Below are 24,514 nucleotides of genomic sequence, written 5' to 3' on the forward strand. Positions count from 1 at the left end.
CTTCCACGTTGGGTGGCATGGGTGGGAACCCACCCGGAAGAGGGCCATTCATGTAACCCGGGGGTGGCATCATGCCCGGGGGCGGGGGGAACCCCGGGGTTCCCGCACCGGCTGCGCCGCGCGGGAAGGGCTGGCGCTCGTTGAGCGGGGGCACACCACCCGGCATCGGCATCATGTTCGCGATGTAGTTCGGGTTGACCCCCCGCGTCGGAGTGGGGATTCCCGGGGGAGGGCCCAAGGGACCCGGTCCGACACCCTGTTGCGGCGGCGGCGGCATCTGGGGCCCGCCCATCCGGGGGGCGGCATATGTTCAAACCCGGGCGGCCGCTGGATGCCCATGGCAGGCATACCTTGACCTTGAGGGGCGCGAGATCCACCAGGTGTCATCGGCAGATGATTGCCTTGAGGGAACGGAATGTCATCAAAGTAGCCCATGGGGGGCGGCGGCGGTCCATTAGCCGGACGGCGTCGAAGCGGCTCCGCCTCCGGTCGCGAGAGCTCGGCAATCGCGGGGTCATCCATGAAGCTGGGCCCCTTGTGCGCCGTCGGGATGCCCGGTGGGTGCGGCATGACATCAGCCATGTTCAACAGCCCGGGGGGCGGTCCAGCGGTGGGCGGGGGACCATGTGCACCGTGACTCGGAGGCCCACCGGGGCTGACGCGGACTTGCTGCATTAACCGCAAGAGATGCTCCCGAGACTGGGGATCTTTGGCTGAAAGATCCGGAGGGAAGAGTGCGTCCTTCAGGGCGGGATCCGGACCCCGCATCGGACCGTCTTGTCGCGGCATGTAGTCGGCCCGGTTCATGTGGTCCCGCGATGGAGACGGAATGGCGGCGTAAGCAGGTTCGGCCGCGACCATTGGAGAGGGTCGGGTGACCTGTGCGTAGTCATTGTGAGGCGTTGCGTTGCGGGATTTGGGCCCGCCTCCACCCAGCCCCCCTCCACCCAGCATTGCCAGGATACGCTGAAAGCCTTCCTGGTCTGCGTCTTTGGGGGATGCGTTGACCGGAGACGCCCGGTGTCCCAGCGGAGAGGCGCTCTCTTCCATCGCCGGGCTTCCGGGAGGGGGGCTGAACAACCCAGCAAAGCGAGACGACTTGCCTTTGGGCAGTGCATAAGCCGCGGCTGCAGCCGCAGCCGCAGCCGGAGCGGGGGCTGGGGCCGGGGCAGCGGCAGGGACAGGAGCGGGAGCAGGAGCAGGAGCAGGAGCAGGAGCAGGAGCGGGAGCAGGAGCAGGGGCCATCTCCTTCGTCATAGCCTCCGCGGGCGACGGTGTGGGAGGTTCTTGGGGTCTCCCCTCACTGAGCAATCCGAAGAAGCGCTCCATGGTTGCATCGCCGTGGAACGGCAAGCCGCTGCTACTGAAAATCTCCCCGTCCGTGGGCCGTTTCTCCGGCTTCTGTTCTGGAGCGTTGAGGGTGAGGGGTTCGGCCGCGGACGGTTTCTTCTCCTCAGTATGCACCTGGGCAGATCCGGCCCGCATTTTCTCCTTCCAGCGTTCAAAGTCTTCCTGGGTATGCGCCCGGCGGGGCTCGTCCTTTTCATTTGCCGTCAGCCACTCGGGTTCCTGCTCAAACTTGGCCCCGCGAGTCCAATCGCGGTCTGCACCATGCCTGTCGCCCCGGCGCCATTCCCGATGTCGCACCGAGGGCTTCTCCTCGTCCGCGTCGGGACCCTCCTGCTGGTGATGGTGATGGTTGTTCTTGTCATCGCGGAACCAACTGCCTTCGTGTCTAGCCCGTGGGGGCTGGCCGTCCCGACGAGGCAAGAATCGGGGATCCTTCTCTCCGCGCTGGTCTTGGTCGCGATTGAGATCACGGCCTTCCCACCGATCGAATTCCCCGTTGCGTCTCGGTTTCCGCTCCGGCTCCTCGTGGCCGAAGGTGCGACGGGACCGAGCGCTATTCCAATCTTCTCGCTCCACCCGGCGGCCATTCAAGGTCACCGGTTTCCCGTCGCGGCGATCAATATCTCGGTCCTCGGTGTTCCTCTCCCTGAGGAACTTGTCCCGAAGGTTGAAGCGATCGGTTCTCGATTCGTCGGTATCAAAAATGCGAGACGGACTCTCCGTCGGGTCGACCAACCCCTTACCGGAGATGCGGGAGGCCGAGGCAAACGAGGTCTTGGGCGGTCCCAGGATGATGTCCTCTATCAAACGCACCGAGAATTAGTGAGAGTTCGACCCGATCACTTAGATCTGCAACAGACACGGTGTCGATTTTACCTGAAGTGGAGCCACGGGGGGTATGACGAGTCTCAAACAGACTCGGTCGTCGAGGTGTGGTGTCATTTGGAGACGTCGGATCTCGAGTTACTGTGGACGTTTTTCGTTGCGTTGTCGGGTCGGGCATTGGACTAAAAGGGACAAGCCATCAGCGTCAGAACCGAGCGGGAGACCAAGCCACAAAGCTATCGGCGCAGCAGAACTGATTCCCTACCCCATCCAATCTTCAACCGGCGGTAAGCCAGCCGGTTTGGTAGCCAGAGGCGATGAGCGCAGATGAAGCAACTCATCGATCTGGTATCGTCGCGACATGATTATTTCGGGTGCGACAATGCAGATGAATCAGGTAGAATCGGTGTAGGTCGAATTCGGGGGAGTCGGGTCACGGAAATCTCATTGGTTGTTTTGGCGGATTCAAGCTCGAAAGGTAGATTCGGGGAACGGGAAGAAGCTTATCAGGGGGGAAAGTAGAGTTGGAGAAGGGAGAAAAGAGGGAAGGAAGAAGCCGATCGGCCGATTTGTTTTGGGGTAATAGTAAGCTGGCGAGAGGGGGGAGGGGGGAGTTCGAAGAGAGGTGAGAAAGCGATGCAGAATAGCAAAGCCCGGCCACACCGGCCCGTGGCAAGCCAAGCGGAGATTCGCTCGATGGGGTCCAGGACTCAATTTTAGGAGAGAGGATGGAAGGAATCGAGAGGGTGATGAGGGGCACGGTGAATCAGTGCAAATTTAGGTTCCAGGGATTTGATCCAAGTAGGATAAGGTAATTGTGATGGAAAGAAGATCAGATGCAGTTGGCGGACTCGAGAAGAGAGGAAGTAGAAGAGGAGAGAGAGCAGGGGATGGATGGAGATGGAGAGATGAATGGAGGAGAGAGAGAGAGAGAGAGAGAAGAGAAAGAGGGAGAAGAGAGTAAGGTAGGTCAAGGTCAGTTAGGTCAGTTGGAGTTTGTTCAGTGTGTAATGCCCGTAATGCCAGGCCGCAACTCCACTGCCCAATCAGGCGAACCCGCCATCCACTATTCTTGTCCTATAGAGCTATTGACATGTCATTTTGAACTATAGCTTTGAATTTATAGGATAATTATAGAATAATAGAGAGTAGTGATCATTATATTATGGTCATTGTATTGAATTGTGGAAGAAACAAAGAGGGACTCTATTGACCAAGCTTCCCTATCTACAACAACCGCGCCACACAGAGCACACCCCCCAAACACAAGTACATCAAAGCCCTCCAAGATCACCCGCTGAAAGAATCACACTCGGTAATCGAAATCCCTAGCCAACAAGGTTCTCAACCACCTGCACCGCAGATCCACCACTCCATTTCGCAACCCGATCTTCGCCCGAGGTGGGATGCAAGGAGTCGGCCATCGCCTTGAAAGTCGGCGTCTCCTTCGCAGGACCGGTCAGGATCTGACCCTGGACCCAGCCGATGATGCCAGCGCGGGTGATCAAGGTCGTGCTGCCGCCCACCTGGGTCGCCCGGTAGATGATGTGCAGGATCTTTCGTCGGGCGGCGAACCCGGTGCCGGGTGACTCGTAGAACGCCAGGATGCGCTCGAAGACGTTCGCGCGACGGTAGATCTCCATGTCCTGGGAAAGGTATCAGCGATGGGTTCTTATGGGGATACGATGGTAGTTATAATGTAGGTAACATACCGCTTCAGTGCGAAGACCCTTCAACAAAAGGTCCAACAGCCAGTTCGTCTCTTCGAAATAGCCGTCGTCCAATTCCGGCTCGTGGAGCAAGATCCGGTCGATCCAGTACGAGGGGATCTTCTCCGGCTCCCATATCGGAGCTTTCTGGAGAAACTGGTTGACCTTGCCGTAAAGCTTGTGCATGGGATCCGCGAGAACCGCCAAACAGCGGGCGGCACACGCACCCACAATCCAGGGCACGGGCGACTCCAGTCCGAGTTGCTTCACGGTTTCAACCAACTCACCGCTGAGGAGGAAGGCCGATCTCCACTCGTTATACTTGGATTCCTATTTACTTTGTCAGTTACCTTCTCAGGACGTGTGGGGTGGAATAACATACCCTGAGCTTGGTCATGAACCGCGAAACATTGGCAAGAGCCTGTCGTCTGATCTCTTCATATTCAGAGCAGAGACACAGCATCAACTCGCCGACGCGACCTTGCTCGATAGAGTCTTCGAGATCCTCTCTATCCCACTTTTGTAACTCATTGTGCGTCTTCCCTTCCGTGGGCAAGGCGCCGAAGACCTCCTCGAGATCTACCCGCGGGGCCTGGTTCGAAGTGGAAGCGGGCTGGGCAGTTGCAGGTACACTCTTCGCATCATCGACATCTTCCTCAGTCCCCTTCAATGCCTTCTTGAGAGCAGACTTGACCTTCTTATCCTGGGTGGCATCAACCAAGTTGTCCCGAGCGGCTTTCAACACCTTCGCATCCTCTCCCACCTGTCTCAGCTTCCCAAGTACTCGAGCGACCCACGCACTCACTGCAGACTCCATCTTCGCATTTCCCGCTTTGACAACAAAAGGCCACTGCTCGGTGATAGCCGACACAAGAGGACTAACGGGTTTCGATGCATCCTGATGCAAACCCCCCAGTAAATCCTGGTAGTGAACGGGCTTCTTGGCCACCCGGCAAGCGCAGTTGTCAAAGAACGCGATCTGGTGTTGCAAGGTCTCGGTATTAGAGGTCTCGAAGCTAGTCAAGATCGCGGGGAAAGAAGAAGAGGCCTGCAGGACCGAATTCTCCACGAGAACAGAACGGAGAAGAGCGTCAATATCTTTCAAAGAGTCCCTCGAGGCAGCCTCGGCTAGTACTTTGAGAATAGACGTGAAGGCGGAGTATTGAATGGATGCTGCTTTTATTAGCTTCGTTTCGTCCACGGGGGATATGCATCCACTCACCAGGAGACTGCCACCAACGCATCGACGCAGACTGTTGGGCGATCTTGAGGATACTCTGCAACTGACCGAGCAGCATTTCAGAATCGTCTTCTGACAGCTTAGGCTCGTCAAGGCGTTTCAAAATATCAACCAAAAAAAGCGAAGCATCGAACCCTTCTTCAAAAGCGGAGTCAGGCACAACTTCGTAGAAGCAACAGAGCAATTCCGCAACGGCCTCCTGCTGCTGCAGGTCCTCCTTCGCCGTGCGCTTATACAGCGTAGCAACGTCCTTGACAGCCGGGCACCGAAGAGAAAACTCTACAAGCAACTTGTTCGCGGCCTGCGTCCAAAACGCTTGACTGATCCCGTGGTCGGCATTGAAGATATCCAAGACTTTGCGCAACTTCTTGAATGCAATAGTCAGGATCCTGACCGCAAACAGAGTGATAATCTCGGTATTCAGGTTCAGACAGCGAGTCAAAGTCTTCTGCGTGAGTGGGCGGGGCAGGATGCTCTCGATGACCACTGACACCGGAGGAGGCATGGCGGGGATCTTCTCCTTCCACCCACAGTTACTCGGAACGGGCAAGCTGACGGTCGAGAAGAGCAGGGCGGACTCCGCCAGCCAGGAGGGTGTCGGCTTCGGGTCAGAAACGAACATGACCTTCTTCGAGAAAAAGTCCGCCACAAGCTCCGGTGCCGCCTTGAAGATGGTAACGAGGAGCTCGATCTGAAGACTATCGGTATCTGGACGTAGGACTTGGGCGACGTGTGACAAAATACCGTTGCGCACAGGTACATTGTCCCTATACCTATCGACATAGACCGCCGAGTCGAGCCCCAGCTCGATCGATGTATCGTCCTCCGTCGGCAGAGTCTCGGGGTCACTGGTATTCGGATACCAGCCAGTCTCGGGGAGCAAGACGCCGAGACTCGAGTCCTTGCAGATATTCATAAGCAATTTGTGCACCTCATTTACGATGGAGATACCGGTCGGATTTGGGTCCTCGGATTCCCGGTCATAACCGTAAAGCGTCACAAGGCGCTCCATATTCCATCGGTTGAAGAACCGCGTCCTCGTGTTACGAGACAGCGACGAGTCTTGAACGATGTCTCTTTCAATCATGGCGATGATATCTCGCACAATATCCCGGGGGTCCTTCCGGACAAATTCGAGGAACGCTCTGATCACCTTGGTCTGTTCAATGATGTCGGCCTTGGCGCTCGCATGCTGGAACCTCAAATTCGCAAGCACGTAGCGTTGAGCATTGCGCCGCAGCGTAGACTTTCGGCTGTCATCATCATTCTCTTCCAGCTGGGCTTTGTTCGGCGTCAAGAAAACCTCAATCCGCTTGAAAGTGATGTGCCGCGAAGAGTAAACCAAGCGCGCCACAGCGCCGCCATCGAAGCTGACAATCTCAGTGAGAAGACGCAGACACGGGGAAATCAGATGCTCCTTCGACTTCGTAGCCGTGAGCCCACGGTTAAACAGTCGAAGCTGGTCCTTGTGCAGCAGATGCTTGCACAACGCCAAGCCGAACTCTCTAAATTCCAATCGGCTGGAGATAGACCTGAGGAAGAGCGCCAAAACAGAGGGAACAGTCGTCAAGAGACCCTCGTTGTTGCTGGTGTCCGCAAAGCTCCAGGTCTGGATCAGATCCGGGAAGCAGATGGGGTCCTCAGCATAGTTGGAGATCTGCGAATCGCAGTAGCCTTTGAGCACGCGGAATTTTTTGGCCTTTTCGTCTTCATCTTCCGTGGCACCAATCTCACTGAGAAATTCCTTGAATTTTTTAAGACCTGTGGGAATGTGTAAACGTCGATGAACGACCGTGTAGAGCAAAGTTTTATGTTAGTACTCACCTTGCTTGGACTCCGCGACGTTCTGCGAAAAAACCAGAAGGGTGCGCAGTTGCGTATGCGACGTAATGAAGGCGCCGCTGTCGGGCCCCTGGGGGGTATCCAACTTCCGCCTCTTGCTCCGCGGAGACTGGTTGTCAAAATGAGACATCTTGGCTTGATTGCGATGCTTCGAATTCAACTTGAAAATTTGTCTGAAAGATGAAGGTGAAGCTTGCCATGCGCCGAGTTGCCGGCAGAGTTTTGCGGTCGCTGATTGGGCAGTGGTCTGTGACTTCCGCAGTGAATGCCAAGACCGCCTTTCATCATCGGCCAAATCTTCATTGTATGAGTTTGGTGTGATTGTTTTGAGGAATACTATGGCTACTTTAAATATAGTGCATTATAGAAGATGAGGACAAGAGAGATAAATGATATACTAATCTATGATTGTTCTTGGTACGCCTATAAATTACAAAAATTCCATACCAACTACAACGGCATCTCACATTAGGTATTCCCGCACCCGAAACCAAATACGGGCGATAAGAAGAGAAGAAACACAGATCAACCCCATGTTCCTCCACCTCCGCCCCGTCCTTGACGTCGTTGCGCAGACAAACGCCAGTCATCTTCGTTCGCGAAGCGGTTATGCAGCGGCTGGATCCGCTCGGCCTTCTTGCGCTTGGAGAGACGATCGGTGGGCGCCACTTTGAAGAAGGTGGGAGCGGCCTCAACCAGCCACTTCGGCTCGATCGACGTCGTGCAGTGCATGTATTCCTTCGTCGTGAGGACCAGGGTGTGGTAGATGACATGTTCGGACGGCTTGCCGAATAATGCCGAGCTAGGATGCATGTAGACGGGTGTGCCTTCGACCAGCGTCTTGTATCCTTCCTGGGGGTCCTTGCGCGCTGCGTTTCTGAAGAATCCGGTACACAGCGCTTGGCGCACTTTGGTACTGTTCCTTCCGCACGAGACGATGCGGTGGTGGTAGCGCTCCATGATACCGAGGAGTTGCTGGCGAACGTCTTGGGCGCGGCGGATCTGGCGCGCCTGGATGAAATTCTCGAAACACCAGGCGTTGTTGAACTTGGAGTTCTTCCATCCGTTATAGACGTTGAGCATGGTTAAGTGGTCACCGTGGGGGTCGTGGAATTTCGCCTTCTTCTGGTCTGCCTGCTGTTGCTTCTCTTTGGGACGGTAGAATACAGACTGGATGGAAAGCATGGCAACGATACTCAGCATCTCCTCCGAGCAACCCATGTCCACCGACGCGATGAGAACCTTGGCAAGAGCCGGCTCCATGGGGAAATCGGCCATCTTGCGACCCAGGCGCGTCAGCAGGCCTTCATCATCCAGCGCAGATAGCGCATACAGTTCCTCCAGGGCAGTAAGCATCGTGTTCGTCGGGGGCGGGTCCATGAAGTCAAAGTGGAGAAGGTCGTTGATCCCCATGGCCTTGAGCATGAGAATGGTGTGGGACAGATTCTGGCGCTGGATTTCGGGAATCGTGGTCGGCAGCATTTCTGATTGGTAGGCTGCCTCGGTATACAGGCGGAAACACTTTCCGGGTCCAGTTCTCCCTGCACGACCAGCTCGTTGCTTGGCTTGTGCCTGAGAGATGGGAGTCACAATCAGGGAGTCCATGCCCAGTTTGGGGTCGTAGGCGTTTTGTTTCACGAACCCAGGATCAATGACATAATAGATGTTGTCGATTGTGATTGAGGTCTCGGCGATATTGGTGGCGATGACGACCTTCCTCCCGCCAGGCGGAGCTGGATCGAAAATCCTACTCTGCATCTCGCTCGGGAGAGCAGAGTAGACAGGAAGGATAATGAGGTCCGGAACAGTGGAACCTAATGCCTTCATCCGCTCATACAGAATCTCGCAGGCTGTGTCGATTTCCTCCTGTCCTGTTAAGAAAAGAAGCATGTCGCCTGCAGGTTCCGTCAGATGGATCTGCATGACTGTGATGAGAGCCGCATCCAGGTAATCCGACTCTGGCTCTTTGGAGTACATGATTTCGACAGGGAAGGTTCGTCCAGGAATGGAGAAGATGGGGCACCCGTTGAAATACTCGGAGAACTTTTCGGCATCCAGAGTAGCAGACGTGACGATGAGTCGCAAATCCGGTCTCCGTTTGATAGTCTTCTTCAATAGCCCAAAAAGGACATCGGTAGCGATGGTCCGTTCGTGGGCCTCGTCAAGCATGATCACAGAGTACCTTTTCAGGTCCGGGTCGAGAAGAACTTCACGTTGAAGCATGCCGTCAGTCATGTACTTGATCTTCGTATCAGGACTGGTGCAATCTTCGAAACGGATTGTGTATCCCACTTCGGCACCGAGCTCGCAGCCAACTTCTTCGGCCACACGCTTGGCGACAGACATTGCTGCAACACGTCGAGGCTGCGTACACCCGATGATGCCATTGTTTCCATATCCTCCCTCGGCCAGGAATTGGGTCAGCTGAGTGGTTTTACCCGACCCAGTATCTCCGACAACAATCAGCAACTGGTTCTCGCGCACGGCATCCAGGAGCGCCTTGCGGAACTTGTATACTGGCAAGCTCTCGCGCTGCTGCTTGATGGACATCGTGGTCCGCTTTCCGAACGACTGGTTCTTGCCCATCGTGACTCGCTTCCACTCGGGCACTGCCTCGTCGGGCTTGGCTTGCTGGGTATTGCGCAGTTCAGAGGCGAACTTCCGGTCCTCGGGTGCAACCATGGGGTCGTGCCATTGCGCATTGAGATCGACCTCCGCCGCTCGCTCAGCAGCCTTGTCCTGGGCCTCTTGCTGCCTCAAGTCCCTTCGCTCCTTGGCCAAACTCGTACCGGACATCGCCGATCTGTTCATAGAGCCGTCTGGTGCCTTGACGACACGGATGGGAGACAGCTCCAGAGACATCTTGGTTTGGCCCGCTAAGAACGGCGGTTCTTCGTCTCGGACCTCGATATCAATATCTTCTTCCTCCTCGAATGTACCTTCGCCGGTTAAGGTGGCGTGGTATTCTTCATCAATGTCAGGATAGTCAGCCGCAGAGACAGCGCCAGACGCGATCAGCTGTTTGATCTCCCATCTCTCAGGCGAGGTCATCCGCTTTCGGTTCTTCATAGGCCTCCCGTCCGACTCCTCGACGATCGGAACGTCTGAGCTCAAATTTCCATACCGCTCCTTTGCCGAAGAGCCATCAAGGCTTTCCATGTTGGCGCCCGACGCAAGACGCTTTTGAGGAACCATATCGAGACCCGTCACCTGGTCAACCTCCTTCATGGACAACCCAATACGCGTCCCCTGTATGCTGACGACCTTGACCTTGACGGGCTGTCCTCGCGAGACGAGATCAGAGGGATGGTTCACCCGGGCGCCTTCCTGCATCGCCGACACGTGCACCAGTCCGTCCACCTTGCCCTTAACCCCCGGCAAGTTAACAAAGGCGCCAAAATCCTTCACGCCAGTCACACGTCCATCGTAAATCTTATGCAGTATGGGTTGGTCATCCAACTCGACCGGCGGCGGTTTCCGAAAGTAATCGTCATCTTCGCCTCGGTCTCGTCGACGTCGTCGTTCGCCATGTCCGTTTCGGTCCCTGCCACTAGACGCCTTCACCGACCGACCGAATTCATCCACCTCGTCATCTCTCCGGCTCCGATAGCGCGGGCTGTGAGATCTCGATCGGGAGCGGTACTTCGCACGGTGGCTGCGTCCACGGCTCTGGCTCTCATACTCGGGGCTCATGCTCCGCTTCCTGCTATCGCGTTCCTCCCTGGTCGTCGTCGTCGTCGCCGCGCGACCATTATCCCCCTTAGCCTTCCCTGCAAGACCTTCCAGCATCGCAAACGTATCATCCATAGCGTCGGCCTTGTCGTTGGCATCGTTCGGCTCGGCCTGTAGGTAATCGGACTCTTCCCAGCGTTGCTCCTTATCCGGCACAGCCAGACCCTTAAAGACGCGCGCCTTCTTCTCCAGCGCACCGAGCACATCCATATCATCATTTCCATCCCCAGTGTCGTTCGCCGTCTCAACCTTCCTCGACCGGTACTTGGGGTGCATCGTAAGCACCAGGCGATCGATACTCTCCATCAAGCTCTCCGGAAACTCCGCTCCCATATCCTCCAGCGTCTTCTTGAATTCCGCGAACGAGCCGCATTTCAGATGTTGGTCGATCACAAATTCCGCCAGCGTCTTGTCGCTGACGCCCAAATGGTTTTGGAGTTCGCTGGTGATTCGCGATACCAGCGAAAAGAGCTCCAGCTCCTGGAGGTCGTCCATGGTGGGCGGGTGTGTTGATGGGATTATAAAAAGATAATCATGAAATAGGAGTATATTATGCGACAACACCACTCGTCTGCGAGAAGCGTGCGCAAATCGTGCGATCGCAAAAGTTGCCTGTGGTCGAATCGCGGTTCTTGGTCGGGAAAGCTCACTTTACAGGCGCGGAAAATCGTTGTGGCGTGTTCGGGCACTCGCCACTCCGATAAGATAAGCCACAGTTACCATCTACAGAAACAGGTCCAGTATGCATGAGAGGACCCTGAGCATATGACAAGACTGAATTGAAGTAATCTATCACTGTATGGAAAATAATATTTGTCTACTTAGATAATTTTAGGCATAATACACTTGATGTATGACCTTTTGGAGTCGGTATAGCGGAAATAATACCAGTAAGCAGAAATATATATTTGTGTTGTACAGTCAAGTTGAGCTTTATATCTATCATAGCACTCTAATATACAACTATGTTACATACAAACATGTTCTATACAATAGCAAGGTTTCAATACTTGCAATGAACCAGTCCATGCGCAGCCAATAGGATTGGCAGTATCTGGAGCAGTCTCTGAACCTTTTTGAGATGAGATTTGAGATCGGCAGCCAGAGACGACAGCGGTATCGCTTTACTCGTCTCCAAATAGAGTCGGGTCAATTGAGAGTCTCACTGAGTATGAGACACCTGAGAGTGGTGATCTCCAAGAGAGCTTTGGCTGGCGAAGAGATCCACAGAAGCGTGCTCGCCCTCACCATCAAAATCCTCTTCGTCGAGGATTCGTCTCTGCTCTGCGATTTGCTTCTGCAACGCGATCTGCCGGCGAAGCGATGCGTCCTTTCGGAGCTTCTTGTTCGCGGAGAACTCCGTCAGAGCGCGGACCATTCTCTCTTCCGCTAGCTCCTTAACGTGGGAGGCAAGGGTTCGATCGGTGAAAACGCCTCCAAACCGGAAACTGAGCCACAGGTATAGAATGATGGACCTGTGCAATACTTCCAGGCCGTGCAGATATTCCTTGCTGCCGGAAACGGGCTCCTCGAGGATCTCCAGGTTGACTTCAGGGATGTCCAATAGACGACCCCCAGTATGTCGGGCCACGCATTCGGCGAACGCGATGCCAACCTGACGGGACAGCGAGTCACGCGTGTCCATAGGAGATGCCATGAGGACCATCTGGTCCTCGATCTGTAAGCCTTTCACGGCGTCGATGACTTCGGTGTTTTCGAGCTGCCCATCGGCATCGCACATGAAGAACAATGGGTGCACTTGAGATATGTCGATCAAGCGTTTGATGATGTATTCCAACGGCACACCACGGGGGAAGTAGGCTCCGAATTTCTCGAAAACCTGTTCAGGGGGGATGATCCCGGCGGCCATGATAGGAGCCGGCTCAACACCCATCGCCTGGTGGATGTAGGGGAGATCAACCTCCTCCATGGATGTCACCCAGCCAACATTTTCCTCTTCATCCTCGGCAGATGATTTTTTGTTTTGATGATTCGCAGATCGATACCGACCCGCTCGTCCCGCGATTTGTTTGATTTCGGGGATAGAAAGTCTGACAAGACCACCCGGGATTCTCTTCACCAGAGTCTCGAAGATGATACGCTTGCAACTCCTGCGGGAAAAAATCAGTATGTTATTCACCGAATGGGCTCATGATGTACTCACAGATTTAGACCCATGCCAATAGCATCACTGGCAACGAGGAAGTCGTAGTCGTTGTTAGGGTCGTTGAAGAGATTGGCTTGCTGGGTCCGAATCTCAGCAGGCAAGCCCCCGTACACGATCGCCGCTCGTTTCCCCGTAACCTTTTCGATGTCACCTTTCAATGCATGGATTCCGACACGGGAGAACGACACCAGACAATCCCCCTTCCGGAGATTGTTGAGATCGCCACACAGACTCCGCTGCGCGACCTTAAGGGGGTTCAGGCGTTCATATCGATGGATCTCCAGCTTATCGCCCGTGAGCGCAGCCAGCTCTCGGATCAAAGGCACAGCCCTCGCTTCTCCGCAGAGATGGAGTTCCTGCACCCGCGCACCCAGGACAGCCTTGGTCCAGGCCCATCCACGTTTGCGATCCGCAATCATTTGGATCTCGTCGATGACGCCAACCTCGAATGTGCGCCCCAGATTGACCATTTCAACCGTGTTGCTTACAATGGGCGGTGCCGTGCCCTCCGGGATCTTGACATCGTCGCCCGTGACCAAGCTGCACGAGACTCCGCCATCTTTGAATCGATGGTATACCTCCTGTGCCAAGAGCCTCAGTGGCCCCGCATAGAACCCATTTCCACTCGCCTTCAGTCGTTGCAATGCATGGTAGGTTTTCCCCGAGTTTGTCGGGCCGACATGCAGATGAATCGTGCGCTGGATCGTGCGAGCTTGCGGATACCACTCCGCCGGGTATCGTAAATCGGCCACTTTCTTCTGTTCGTCTAGATTGGGCGCCGAGTACCGGGTCGTGATCTCGTTCGAGTACCTGAGGTACTCAATTTCATCCCGAAGGCCAATACCCCTCCCTCGCGCGTAGGCCTTTCGAAGACTCAACTTCAATTTCCCGAGGGGCGACTGGCTCAAGTTGCCTGCTCGGTCATCGAGCAGGCACGCATTCATCACATTTCGAGAGAACCTCTCCCATTCCTCGACCCCGGGGTCGGAAGCCTTTATTTTCTTCTTCTTGATCTCATTAAGGATGTTGGTGACCGTGGTCTGAAAGTCGGCTGACGCATCTTTCTTGTTTTTGGGACTCAGTGACAACGAGGGCTTTCGGGTCTAAAACGTCCAGGTGTCAGTATTCGCAGGTAATTCAAAGGTAACCTAAATCAAGGCAGCCTTACCGTGGATTTCTTCGCCGAATCATCACTATCCGAGTCTTTCTTGTGTTTCCTTTTTGATCTTTCGAGGATGGGCGATGTCGCAAAACTTCGCCGCACGGGTCGAACCAGTGGCTGCAAAGTGCAGAAGAGGCAACTAGTGCCTCTCCTGGACCATGACTGCATTTCTTGCCCCCAAATAACAGTGTGAACTAATATCGAAAGCGAAAACGTAAGATGTCGGCATGCGTTGTGTCGCGGCGATCACCAGTGACGCGAGTTGGAGTAGCCGAGAAATTCAACGAACTTTGCAGGATGCATGCGCCGGGACCGGTCAAGCGCAGGGGGGATAGTACATTAGTTTCCTAAGTGTAGAGTCAAGGAATCATGGCAGTCAAATCGAACTCCAATATGTCGGCAGAAGAAAGAATGATCGATAAACAAGTAAATTGAAGGTTCATCAAATAATGATAAATTGCCGCCACCGAGAGCGGAATCCGATCCACCGCCGCCGTCGCCGGTGGATTTATTGGATAGTGGGGACCGACTTGCTTGATACGTTTCATCAACTCCAACTTCATTATTACTCCCCCGCCCTCCTCCTTAATTCGTCTCCTTTTTGTCTACTCAGCTTTCGAATATATTGGCGCCGTTATCCTGTTGGGGACCTTTTCTTTCCTCCCTACGACCGCCGAATCGTCGTTCCATCCGTCTCCACAACTAGTGACCTCATCCCCTCCATGCCCAGTTGAGGCTGCCGGCCAGCCACCATGCCCTCAATAATCCAGCTCCAGCGCGAGGGTAGGTTGTCGCAGCGGCTGATTTATTGGAGCTAGGGATCTTGAACTGACTGTCATGGGGCAATTCTAGTCATTTTGAATACGATTCGCCATACCGGAGGCAATGAGGTGGGATCGCGAACCCCTCCTTTTACTTCCTCGGAATGTCACCCACTGACGACGTTTGCCCACAGTGGAAAGTCTTGGTCTTGGATGAATCGAGTCGGAAACTAGTCTACAACACTGCCAACGATGATGATATTCTCAATCTCAATGTCACCAGTAAGCCTGCTCTGTCGGTTTGCCGAGGTAGTCCCATCAGACAGCGGGCTAAATGATCTTGTCGCAAGATGTCGAGCAGATCGAGGATCGGCGCCCAGCCAACCAGAACATGGACGCACTGTATCTCCTGTCACCGCAGCCACATATAGTGGACTGCCTGATGGCGGACTTTGAGGCCAAGAGATACCGGAAGGCGTGGCTGGTGTTTACTTCTTGTACGTCACCCCCTCTCATAGTGATCGCAGTCTGGTCCCTAATGTCGGGGTGCAGACCTCGATCCGAAACAGCGGGCCCGCATTCAGAACTCTCAGATCGCGAGCGAGCAGGTTGCGTGCCTTCGAGTCATTAGTGTCGACTACTTCCCTCGGGAGTCGCATTTGATCACCTTCCGAGATCCGTGGAGCTTCCCGGTTCTCTTCCACCCGGGATGTAACCATCTGATTCGCGCGCATCTGGCGGATCTAGCGCAGAAGGTATGTCGATCTGACGGTTCTCCTTTTATGTCGGTCGAGACGGGCTTGTTGACTTTACGAGGCGGTGTCTCTCTGTGCGAGCCTAGGCGAGTACCCATTAATCCGATACTACCGACCGCGGACGCCCACCCACGAAGCGAGCATCCTATGCTCCCACCTGGCTGCTTTCATTCAGAATGAACTCGACGCATTTGCCCAGTCTCAGCCGGAATTCCCACCTCCTTCGCCCCGTCCGCGGGGAGTGCTGTTTGTCGTGGATCGGTCCATGGACCTCGTCGCGCCGCTCATTCACGAGTTCACATACCAGTGCATGGTGCACGACTTGCTACCCGTCAAGGATGGTGACAAGGTGACGTACAAGCTTACGCTCAACGAAGGCACCGCGCACGAGCAAGTCAAGGATATGTCGATCACCGAAGAGGACAAGGTGTGGGTGAACTACCGACACCAGCACATGAAAGACGTGCTGGGTAATCTGGGCAAAGATTTCGAAAAATTCCGTGCTGCCAATCCCCAGTTCGCCGAAGAGTAACTTCACCTTCTCCAGACGTATTGGAGCATCGCTAACTTGCATAGGAATGACAACTCTAACGTGGACACCATCAAGGAGATGCTCGGTGGCCTGACAGAATTCCAGGAAGGAAGAGACTCCTACACACTTCACCTTGATATGGCGGGGGAGTGCATGAGGTTCTTCGAGAAGCATAAGCTTCTTGAAGTGAGTGCCGTGGAGCAGAGCTTGTCCACGGGGCTCGACGAAAACTTCAAAAAGGCCAAGGGGCTGGCTGCGCAGCTTGTCCAGCTCACGGACGACGAGGCAATTCAATCCTCAGATCGGCTGAGACTGCTGTTGCTTTACATCATGTACCGAGGGGGGATCTTGCCGGGCGATATCCGGAAACTCATGGCACACGCGCAACTTTCGCCGCAGGACGGAGAAGTGATCTACAACCTCGATCTGCTGGGTGCGCGTGTGGAGAAGCCCGCCAAGGACGAACGGCCGCCTGTACCACCACTGTTCGTGAGGAAAGCCCCACCTCCTGCTGAAGCGGACGAGGCCAGTCTGTCCCGGTACGAGCTCAACCTCCGTATCATGCTCGAAGAGCACATCCGGGGCGCCCTAGATACAACCACCTTCCCATTCACGCGCCCTTGCGCCGACATGGAAGGGATGGGATCTCAGGACAACTCCGCACAGGCATCCCTCCGCAGCGCCAAACCGACATGGGCACGCACCCGGACCACCACCGAGCAGCCCCGGCAGCGCATCATCGTCTTCATGGCCGGCGGAGCTACGTACGGAGAATCGCGCGTCTGCGAAGAGGTCTCGCAACAGTTCGGCAAGGAGGTTTTCCTCGCCACGTCCCACATGCTCAGCCCCGGGTTGTTCCTACGACAGCTGGGCGATCTCAGCGCCGACCGACGCCGCCTAGACATCCCCGCCGAGCGGCCCAAACCCACCGCGCCCGCTCACCTATTCGAGCGCCCCGCTCCGCCGCCGCCGCAACCGCAGCAAAAGAAGCCCATGCCCACCAAGTTGAACCCGCCTGCGCCTCCCAGCGCCCTCATGGCCAACATGACTCTCGGGCCAGACGGACAGCCGATGCCCAACGGACCTGGGGCAGGCGGACCAGCGGCGGCTCCGGCCCCTCCCTCCAGCTCCAGCTCGAAACCGCACAAGGAGAAGAAGGAAAAGAAGCACCGTTTCTTCCGGTATTGAGTGCCTGAACTCTTGTGCAAACGACGGACAATAGTAATCTGGAGATGTCCATCCCACGGCTATGGCCGTCTGCCGTGCATTTGCCGCTCCTGGTGTTCGATTTCAGCCATGCTGTGCTAGTATATGCTGCGATTTGTCGATACGCTGCGGCGCTTTAATTTCTGCAGTGGTTGCTTCTAAATCACGGTGGTACATACTCCACTCAATTTGTATTTAGCTAGTTAATGGACTGTATGTGTGTAAATGCGAGGCATCACCGATCTCAATAGTAGGAGTACAATAAATCAATACGATATGGGGTATTTAACAGAAAACAACAAAAGCTTAACACAATCCAACACCCGTAAACACCCTGTCTCCATCAGTGAGAATAGATGGATACCTCACCCACCCCCACCAAGATACCTCTGCACATCATCATTCTGATAAAACATCTCACGCAGCCGATCCCCCCTCCTCCTCGAATCCGTACTCTCCTTACGCACCTGCTTCGCATTCAACTTATTCACCTTAGCCGGCTTCTTCGCAGCAGCAGCAGAAGACACACTCGGCACAGACGCGCCCAGCCCAACGGTATCAACCTTCAGCCGGCCCTTCAGCGGCTCCCGAATGCCCTCTCGCCCCGGCGCGCCCAGGCCGCGCCGACTATCGGGGTCCCAGCCGTATGCGGAGAGGTAGCGCAGGCCGTGGCGAGAGCGGTCTAGATGGGAGGGAGGGTGCGAGTGGGTGAGGCAGACTTGGTGCGCGAGGGAGGCTTCGTGGGGGTGGTACTCCTTTCGCCCTTCTTCGGCATGTTCGGCGGAGGTGGGTGCTGATGATGATGATGATGAGGGGTCGGTCTCTAGTGGGAGGTGGCAGACTTCGCAGCGGGGTGGTGGCGGAGGGCTGGTGTCTCTGGGGGAAGAGGAGGGGGCGGATTGCGTGGTGGTTGGAGGGATTGATTCTGATTGTGATGGCCCTTGCGCTTTGTCTTTGTCTTTGCCTAGCACGATGGAGAGATAGGTGTTGGCGATGTTGGGCCCTGGCGCGGTTGATGGGGGCGGAGCAGACGATGTACGACCGGTGGTGTTGAGCTCGGAGGAGCGCACGAAAGGAACGCGCTTTCGACGGATACCGGCGCCGAAGACGCGCTGGTCTTCTAGCGGGAGGAAGTACTCGTCGTCGTCTTCTTCTGTTTGCATTGTGGGGGTGTGTCAAGGAGGATAGACTGAGGGATGATCTTGGTAGAGGAAGTGAGTGAGCTAAGAATAAGTTGCGTGGCGGGAGATCGGCCGCTAAACTCACCTCCAGCTCTTCCTTCTCTTCCGTCTCTCTCTTCCTTTCTTCTTTTCTTTCTCACACCACTTCCACCCACCACGATGCCTATTCCCTTGATCACGCAGGGAATTCGAGATGGCATCTCGTCCATCCCCTATGCTGCTCATATCCTCCGAGTCGCGCCCTGGGTGCTTATCCTGGCTGCACTCAAGTACTACTTTGGGGGAGCCCGCAATGGCTCCGAGCGGGTGATGCACTCCAAGGTGGTGATGGTGACAGTATGTTTCCTTCCTTAAATGATGTGCTCAATATGCTAATGGATGAAAGGGCGGCACATCAGGTATAGGAGCTAGCGTCGTCCACGAACTCGCATCGCGCGGCGCCCAAGTCATCATTCTCACACAACACTCCCCCTCGGACATCTTCCTAGTCGACTACATCGAAGACGTACGCAGGTCAACCGGCAACCATCTCGTCTTCGCAGAGCAAGTCGACCTATCCTCGCTACACTCCGTCCGCACCTTCGCCACGAAGTGGATCGACAACGTCCCGGCCCGCCGACTGGACATGCTCATCCTGTGCGCCAACACCGCCTCCCCATCCTCCTCCCTGTTGTCCACCTCCCCCCGCCGAGTCACCCAAGACGGCCTCGACGAAGAATGGCAGGTCAACTACCTCTCCAACTTCCACCTCCTCAGCATCCTCTCCCCAGCGCTCCGAGCCCAGCCCGCCCACCGCGACGTGCGCGTCATCTTCACCACCTGCGCCAGCTACATGGGCGCACGTCTGGACCTCAAACAAGCCGACACAGCCCCCGTCCCAGCAACCCACAACCTTCCCACGCAGTCCAAATCCAAACCCAACTCGAAGCAACAAACCCCCCCACCAAAGAACAAACCCAGCAGCCTCTTCGGCGTCTCCAAACTCTCCCTCATGGTCTTCGCCCACACCTTCCAGAAACACCTCAACGCAGTCAAGCGTCCCGACAACCAACCGCCTTGCACGCGCGTTCTCGTCGTCGACCCGGGCTTCAGTCGCACCCCCGGCATGCGCCGCTGGCTCACGGGCGGATCCCTCTGGGGGCTGCTCTTCTACCTAATCACCTGGCCCGTGTGGTGGCTGATCCTCAAATCGCCGCAGCAAGGCGCCCAAAGTATTCTCTACGCGGCGATGGAAGCTCGCTACGGCCGCGGCGAAGGCGGCTGGATGATCAAGGAGTGTTGCGAGGTGGGATACGCCCGGCATGAGATTACGGATGAGGCGGTCGCGAAGCGCCTGTGGGAGTTCAGCGAGAAGCAGATCGAGACAGTCGAGACGGAGACTGCTATTAAGAGAGCGTTGGCCAGCAAGGAGAAGCAGGCGCAGGCGGAGGCGGAGGCCCAGATGGCGACGCCTTCGGCGGGTACTAAGGACGCAGCGCCGGGATCGCGTCGGAGCCGTAAGGGGCAGAACCCGACTTCGGATTCGGCTTCGGCTTCGGCTTCGGCTTCCAGCGCGCGTAAATAGTTCATTCTTATTTCGAAAGGGTTGTACATGGATCCCGATATCCGTGCATCACCCGCCTCCTGTTTACTAAGTACTAAGAATAGACATGATATAACACCTTGTTAATTATCCAGATAGACAATATTGCACATGCAACATCAAATCGTTTCTTATGAGTTACAATATATAATTACCTGTCACTTCTCACCTTGTTACACTGACAATCTAAATTTGATTAAATGGCATGATACCTGTTTCAAACTTGTTCGACTAACATTACACGTCAGGCCCAAAATGCTCTACCAACACCTAATACATCCCTCCCCTTCTATTCTACCAGTAAATGAGCACTACCATCCCAATCCCACGCACCTCAAACAATAGATCTGAACCCTTTACCTCAACAGGCATGTTCACTCACAACTTCCCCTCCCTACCCACTCCACCTACAGCGGAGGGCGCACCCAACTTCAAAACCCTCGCCGCATTCCCCCCAAAGAACGCCGCCTTCACATCCTCCCTCAGCTTGAGATCCTTATTCGCGGACTTCACGCACTTATCCCAGCCCAGCTGGGGGAAGTTCGTCCCGAACATGACCTTCTTCTTCCCAGTCGTGTTGGCGAATTGGATTAGCTCCTGCAGGTAGTCATTAGCCAGCGGTTCAGGAGGTAGGGTGATGGGTGGTTTCCTACCGGCGGATAGTACTTGGGCAAGTATGCGGATGTGTCGATGTACACGTTGGGGTGTTTCCATGCGACGCCGATCATTTCTTGCGTCCACGGGAAGCCGATGTGGCCGCATATTATGGAGAGGGAGGGGAATTTGAGGGCGATTTCGTCGATGTACTAATAGATTTGTTAACATATCCTGATCTGTATGAAAAGAAGAGATATTGGGGGAGTACCGGAACAGGTCGTCCGACTTCACTGGGGCAGAGGGGTCCGGTGTGTCCGACCTGCGTGAGCTAGGAGAAACAATCATATCAGTAACATTCTCCCAGGAAAGCAATATCCTCTTGAAGTGACTTACGAACGGAACGTCAAGCTCAATGCACTTGACATAGAGCGGCCAGCTGTCCCATCATTAGCCAACAACACCTCCCATAGATACCTATATACCATAGGTAGAAATGATAACCCACTAATGCCTATCAGTAGGCGCCAAATTCCACAACCAAGGCACAACCCTGACGCCCCTAAACCCCTCCACCTTAACATACCTCTCCACCTCCCTCACATACCCCACCGGGTCCAGCAGATCGACACTCGCAATCCCGATAAAGCGGTCCGGGAACGTGCGCGTGAACTCCGCTACGTCCTCGTTCGAGAACACCGCCTGCCCGGGGCGATACCACGCGCAGAGGCAGATCTGGGACACGCCTGCGGCGTCCATGAGGGCGACGAGCTCGGCGGGCGTGCGCCGCTTGGAGAGCAGGGTTGTGTCGGCGTGGGATTGCTCGAAGAGGCGGCGGACCTCCGGGACGCCTTGCTGTGGATTCGTTAGCATTATTGCTGGGGCGCTGGAAGTTGATGGTTGATAACTAGGGAATGGATGGGTAGATAGGTACGTACGTCTAGAGGCAGGATGGGGTTCGCCCATACGTCGATTATGGGGTATGATGACATCTTGGGTTTGTTTAGTGTTGGATCAGTTGGAGGGGTGTTTTCGTTTTGAAGTAGGAGGGCTGAAGTTAAAAGTGAAGTGAAGTTAAACTGATATAAGAAGATTTAACGATAAGTTCAATAACTTCCCCCATCCATAACCGACGTAAATCCCTCGGCTGTATATAGCACTATATGATCAATTAAATAGTTAACTAACTAGTTATCTGATCTTTGGTTATGAGTAAGCGCCTGCATGTGCATGTGCATGTGTTCTTGGCCGATGGGAATCAACTAAATAGTACATAGTATAACTAGATAAGCTCACACTAATTCGTCTGAGGCTCTACTATAACACACTGAGTAGAGTTTGTACTGTATATCCCTGGATCAGGTCTATATCAACCCTGTAGCTCTCCACCACAACATTCGTCGACACTCTGTGGACAGGACAGGACAGGACAGCTTATGTCTATTGAGTTCGTGCAAAGAACACATATGCAATACTAACCAAACCCCAGAGTTACGATGAGGTAACCTGGTCATGGTTTATCCGGTGGCCCAGCCGACGTATGGCTCCATATTTTCCATTCTTTACTCGTGTTTTCAGAGCAGATTACTAGGTAATTAACTACCTCATGAGATTCTCTTCTCTTACCAAGGCTCAGTACTCGAGGAACTCCATACCGAATAGTTACTGTCCCATTGGTAGATCAATGTTGTATTGTATACTAGGTATACTTCTACCTAGGTATATGGTTCCCTACCTTCTGACTCTTAGACTACTGTGTATATGATAACTACTAGGTACAATACTTTCAATACCAGACAGCATTGCTCTATTCTATTAATACTCTGCTCTGCTGTGAAATCGTAAAAAACAAAAGAAAAGAAAATACTAAAAAACATTTACTTCTTCAGCTGAGCCAGCAGCTCGGCGGGCGGCTGTTGCCGGTAGCCTTGCGGGTTGTTACGGGTCCACAGCCAGAGGTCCTCGCAGGCCTGCTCGAGGGTGCGCTCGGCCTTCCAGCCCAGCTCGGTGTTGGCGCGCGTGGGGTTGGCCGTCAGGTTGAGGACGTCACCGGCGCGGCGGGGGGCCACCTCGTAGGGCAGGTCGCGGCCGACGGCGGTGGAGAAGGCCTTGACCATCTCGTAGACGGTGCTGCCCTTGCCGGTGCCCAGGTTCCAGGCGCGGACACCGGGGTTGTTGTTGCGGAGGTAGTTGAGGGCCTTCAGGTGGCCGTTGGACAGGTCCAGGATGTGGATGTAGTCACGGATGGCGGTGCCGTCGTGAGAGGCGTAGTCTATACCATTAGTTTTTTTTCCCTCATTCTAGGAGGAGGTGGAAGGCATACCATCACCGAACACGAGGAGCTTCTCGCGCTTGCCAGTGGCGACCTGGGCCAGGAGGGGCAGCAGGTTGTAGGGCACACCCTGGGGGTCCTCGCCCATGATGCCGCTGGGGTGAGCACCGGCGGGGTTGAAGTAGCGGAGCAGGGCACCGTTCCACTTCTGGGCCTCGGCGGTGTTACCGGCCTTGGTGGCGTTGTTGCGCTGGGCGTTGATGACGTCGGTGATGGCGGTCTCGACGGCGAACTTGGTGTTGCCGTAGGGGTTGGTGGGGCCCAGGGGGCAGTTCTCGGGGATGGGGATCATGTTGGGGAAGCGGGTGGCATCGCCGTAGACGGTGGCGGAGCTGGAGAAGACGATGTTGTAGACGTTGTGGCGGACCATGGCGCGGAGGAGGTTGATGGTGCCGTTGACGTTGACCTCGTAGTAGTCGAGGGGCTTCTCACCGGACTCACCGACGGCCTTTGTTTATTAGATCCTGCACTATATAGAAAGAGAGGGAGAGAGAGAGAAATACCTTCAGAGCAGCAAAGTGGATGACAGAGTCAATGTCGGGGTGGGCCTGGAAGACCTTGTCAAAGGCCGTGGGGTCGGTGACATCGAGCTGGGCAAACTCGGCCTTCTTGCCGGAGATGAGCTCGATGCGATGGAGGGCCTCTTCGGAGGAGTTGAAGAGGTTGTCGGCGACGACGACCTTGTAACCGGCCTCGAGGAGGGCGAGGGTGGTGAAGGAGCCGATGTAGCCGGTGCCACTAGAACCAATTAGATGTCAATTGTATGATTTAGAGTATAGAGACATACCCGGTGACAAGAACAGATCCAGCAGACATGGTGGGTTGAATGGGGGAAGAGAGAGAGTAGGTGGTGAGAAGAGGATGGAGAATAGATGGAGGGGTATGAGAGAAGAAGAAGAAGAGAGGAGGGGAAGAGAGAAGAGGGAAGAGGAGATTCTAATACAAAGAATACTAGGTACGGAGTATGAGATATTAGCCGGGTTTCAGGGGTGCCTGAGGTGCCGCAAAAGGAGATACGGGACTGGTGGGGGAGGGGCTTACCGTATTATTACAGTTATTACACCTCTATTGTCTACTCTATGGACTCGTCATTCTCTATAATATCTAGAGTCACTATCTACAGTACCATGTAGTCCTTAATTCTACACCTAGAGAAAGAGAGAGTGACCCCTGACATCCTCTAACACTGGGAAATTAACCTCAGCCCAGCTAACTCCAGTCAGTTAGATGTCCACGTAACGACAACACCCCGGAGCGATGATCGCCATCAAATTAATGACCGATTAATTACGCTCCACCCGGAAGATTAAATGCGTCCTTCACTCTTGTAACAGGGCTATTTATGCCTGAGGCAGAGTGCAGGGTGTTCCTGAGGCCGAATGCGGCATCCCACCCTGGAAACGTCTCATTCTATATAGAGGATATATAGAGATATCTGATGGAATTAGATAGAACGAGAGAGGCCAGATCGACGATTGAACAGCTCCCCACTGCTACTCACAAATCAATAATAAATATTCAGGTAATACCAATTCAACAGCGGG

At 54.8% G+C, this 24,514-nt stretch overlaps 9 protein-coding genes across 9 annotated transcripts; 2 read left to right on the top strand and 7 right to left on the bottom strand.

Moving 5' to 3' along the window:
* Positions 1–157: 157 nt before the first annotated feature.
* P168DRAFT_168241 (uncharacterized protein) lies at positions 158–2,745 on the bottom strand. The gene is made up of 3 exons (XM_024832881.1): positions 2,441–2,745; positions 2,227–2,357; positions 158–2,150 (listed from the first exon to the last, which is right to left on the bottom strand). The coding sequence occupies exons 1-3, from the start codon at positions 2,536–2,538 to the stop codon at positions 172–174; spliced, it is 2,208 nt and encodes a 735-aa protein (XP_024692341.1). The 5' UTR covers positions 2,539–2,745; the 3' UTR covers positions 158–171.
* A 602-nt stretch (positions 2,746–3,347) lies between these two features.
* On the bottom strand, positions 3,348–7,133 carry P168DRAFT_254400 (uncharacterized protein). The gene is made up of 5 exons (XM_024834411.1): positions 6,949–7,133; positions 5,107–6,885; positions 4,267–5,057; positions 3,888–4,214; positions 3,348–3,821 (listed from the first exon to the last, which is right to left on the bottom strand). The coding sequence occupies exons 1-5, from the start codon at positions 7,094–7,096 to the stop codon at positions 3,504–3,506; spliced, it is 3,363 nt and encodes a 1,120-aa protein (XP_024692342.1). The 5' UTR covers positions 7,097–7,133; the 3' UTR covers positions 3,348–3,503.
* Positions 7,134–7,368: 235 nt separating this feature from the next.
* On the bottom strand, positions 7,369–11,298 carry P168DRAFT_290885 (putative RNA helicase-like splicing factor (HRH1)). The gene has a single exon (XM_024837313.1). The coding sequence runs from the start codon at positions 11,191–11,193 to the stop codon at positions 7,492–7,494; it is 3,702 nt and encodes a 1,233-aa protein (XP_024692343.1). The 5' UTR covers positions 11,194–11,298; the 3' UTR covers positions 7,369–7,491.
* A 374-nt stretch (positions 11,299–11,672) lies between these two features.
* On the bottom strand, positions 11,673–14,419 carry P168DRAFT_327791 (ATP-dependent RNA helicase SUV3). The gene is made up of 3 exons (XM_024841280.1): positions 14,034–14,419; positions 12,863–13,968; positions 11,673–12,809 (listed from the first exon to the last, which is right to left on the bottom strand). The coding sequence occupies exons 1-3, from the start codon at positions 14,193–14,195 to the stop codon at positions 11,861–11,863; spliced, it is 2,217 nt and encodes a 738-aa protein (XP_024692344.1). The 5' UTR covers positions 14,196–14,419; the 3' UTR covers positions 11,673–11,860.
* A 384-nt stretch (positions 14,420–14,803) lies between these two features.
* Positions 14,804–17,515, top strand: P168DRAFT_254410 (Sec1 family protein). The gene is made up of 5 exons (XM_024834412.1): positions 14,804–15,070; positions 15,139–15,285; positions 15,341–15,543; positions 15,605–16,071; positions 16,120–17,515. The coding sequence occupies exons 1-5, from the start codon at positions 14,953–14,955 to the stop codon at positions 17,261–17,263; spliced, it is 2,079 nt and encodes a 692-aa protein (XP_024692345.1). The 5' UTR covers positions 14,804–14,952; the 3' UTR covers positions 17,264–17,515.
* P168DRAFT_290888 (putative G-patch domain protein) lies at positions 17,466–18,505 on the bottom strand. The gene has a single exon (XM_024837314.1). The coding sequence runs from the start codon at positions 18,442–18,444 to the stop codon at positions 17,647–17,649; it is 798 nt and encodes a 265-aa protein (XP_024692346.1). The 5' UTR covers positions 18,445–18,505; the 3' UTR covers positions 17,466–17,646.
* A 116-nt stretch (positions 18,506–18,621) lies between these two features.
* Positions 18,622–20,026, top strand: P168DRAFT_297638 (putative oxidoreductase; the record flags this gene model as incomplete). Its single annotated transcript, XM_024838195.1, has 2 exons — positions 18,622–18,798; positions 18,848–20,026. The coding sequence occupies 2 exons, from the start codon at positions 18,622–18,624 to the stop codon at positions 20,024–20,026; spliced, it is 1,356 nt and encodes a 451-aa protein (XP_024692347.1).
* Positions 20,027–20,161: 135 nt separating this feature from the next.
* On the bottom strand, positions 20,162–21,777 carry P168DRAFT_168286 (amidohydrolase family protein). The gene is made up of 6 exons (XM_024832882.1): positions 21,577–21,777; positions 21,147–21,493; positions 21,035–21,077; positions 20,910–20,969; positions 20,698–20,850; positions 20,162–20,641 (listed from the first exon to the last, which is right to left on the bottom strand). The coding sequence occupies exons 1-6, from the start codon at positions 21,628–21,630 to the stop codon at positions 20,423–20,425; spliced, it is 876 nt and encodes a 291-aa protein (XP_024692348.1). The 5' UTR covers positions 21,631–21,777; the 3' UTR covers positions 20,162–20,422.
* A 738-nt stretch (positions 21,778–22,515) lies between these two features.
* P168DRAFT_270255 (NAD-dependent epimerase/dehydratase family protein) lies at positions 22,516–23,842 on the bottom strand (the record flags this gene model as incomplete). The annotated part of the gene is made up of 4 exons (XM_024835196.1): positions 23,758–23,842; positions 23,474–23,708; positions 22,962–23,418; positions 22,516–22,910 (listed from the first exon to the last, which is right to left on the bottom strand). Exons 1-4 carry the CDS (start codon positions 23,784–23,786, stop codon positions 22,516–22,518), a joined length of 1,116 nt encoding a protein of 371 aa, XP_024692349.1. The 5' UTR covers positions 23,787–23,842.
* Between the last annotated feature and the right edge of the window lie 672 nt (positions 23,843–24,514).

This window comes from Aspergillus campestris (assembly GCF_002847485.1).
Source record: "Aspergillus campestris IBT 28561 chromosome Unknown P168scaffold_7, whole genome shotgun sequence".
Classification (NCBI taxonomy): domain Eukaryota; kingdom Fungi; phylum Ascomycota; class Eurotiomycetes; order Eurotiales; family Aspergillaceae; genus Aspergillus; species Aspergillus campestris.

Coding starts and splice junctions, on each gene's coding strand:
- P168DRAFT_168241 (XM_024832881.1), bottom strand. CDS start 2,538: ATGTCGCGACGATACCAGATCGATGAGTTGCTTCATCTGCGCTCATCG. Junction 2,358..2,440: donor CCGGTTGAAGATTGGATGGG/GTAGGGAATCAG, acceptor TGTCCCTTTTAG/TCCAATGCCCGACCCGACAA. Junction 2,151..2,226: donor CCCCCGTGGCTCCACTTCAG/GTAAAATCGACA, acceptor TGCGTTTGATAG/AGGACATCATCCTGGGACCG.
- P168DRAFT_254400 (XM_024834411.1), bottom strand. CDS start 7,096: ATGTCTCATTTTGACAACCAGTCTCCGCGGAGCAAGAGGCGGAAGTTG. Junction 5,058..5,106: donor GCGTTGGTGGCAGTCTCCTG/GTGAGTGGATGC, acceptor TAATAAAAGCAG/CATCCATTCAATACTCCGCC. Junction 3,822..3,887: donor AGGGTCTTCGCACTGAAGCG/GTATGTTACCTA, acceptor TACCTTTCCCAG/GACATGGAGATCTACCGTCG.
- P168DRAFT_290885 (XM_024837313.1), bottom strand. CDS start 11,193: ATGGACGACCTCCAGGAGCTGGAGCTCTTTTCGCTGGTATCGCGAATC.
- P168DRAFT_327791 (XM_024841280.1), bottom strand. CDS start 14,195: ATGCAGTCATGGTCCAGGAGAGGCACTAGTTGCCTCTTCTGCACTTTG. Junction 13,969..14,033: donor ATTCGGCGAAGAAATCCACG/GTAAGGCTGCCT, acceptor TGGACGTTTTAG/ACCCGAAAGCCCTCGTTGTC. Junction 12,810..12,862: donor ATTGGCATGGGTCTAAATCT/GTGAGTACATCA, acceptor TTTTTCCCGCAG/GAGTTGCAAGCGTATCATCT.
- P168DRAFT_254410 (XM_024834412.1), top strand. CDS start 14,953: ATGTCACCCACTGACGACGTTTGCCCACAGTGGAAAGTCTTGGTCTTG. Junction 15,071..15,138: donor TCTCAATCTCAATGTCACCA/GTAAGCCTGCTC, acceptor TCTTGTCGCAAG/ATGTCGAGCAGATCGAGGAT. Junction 16,072..16,119: donor AATCCCCAGTTCGCCGAAGA/GTAACTTCACCT, acceptor TAACTTGCATAG/GAATGACAACTCTAACGTGG.
- P168DRAFT_290888 (XM_024837314.1), bottom strand. CDS start 18,444: ATGCAAACAGAAGAAGACGACGACGAGTACTTCCTCCCGCTAGAAGAC.
- P168DRAFT_168286 (XM_024832882.1), bottom strand. CDS start 21,630: ATGTCATCATACCCCATAATCGACGTATGGGCGAACCCCATCCTGCCT. Junction 21,494..21,576: donor ACCCCATCCTGCCTCTAGAC/GTACGTACCTAT, acceptor ACGAATCCACAG/CAAGGCGTCCCGGAGGTCCG. Junction 20,851..20,909: donor AAGTCGGACGACCTGTTCCG/GTACTCCCCCAA, acceptor CAAATCTATTAG/TACATCGACGAAATCGCCCT.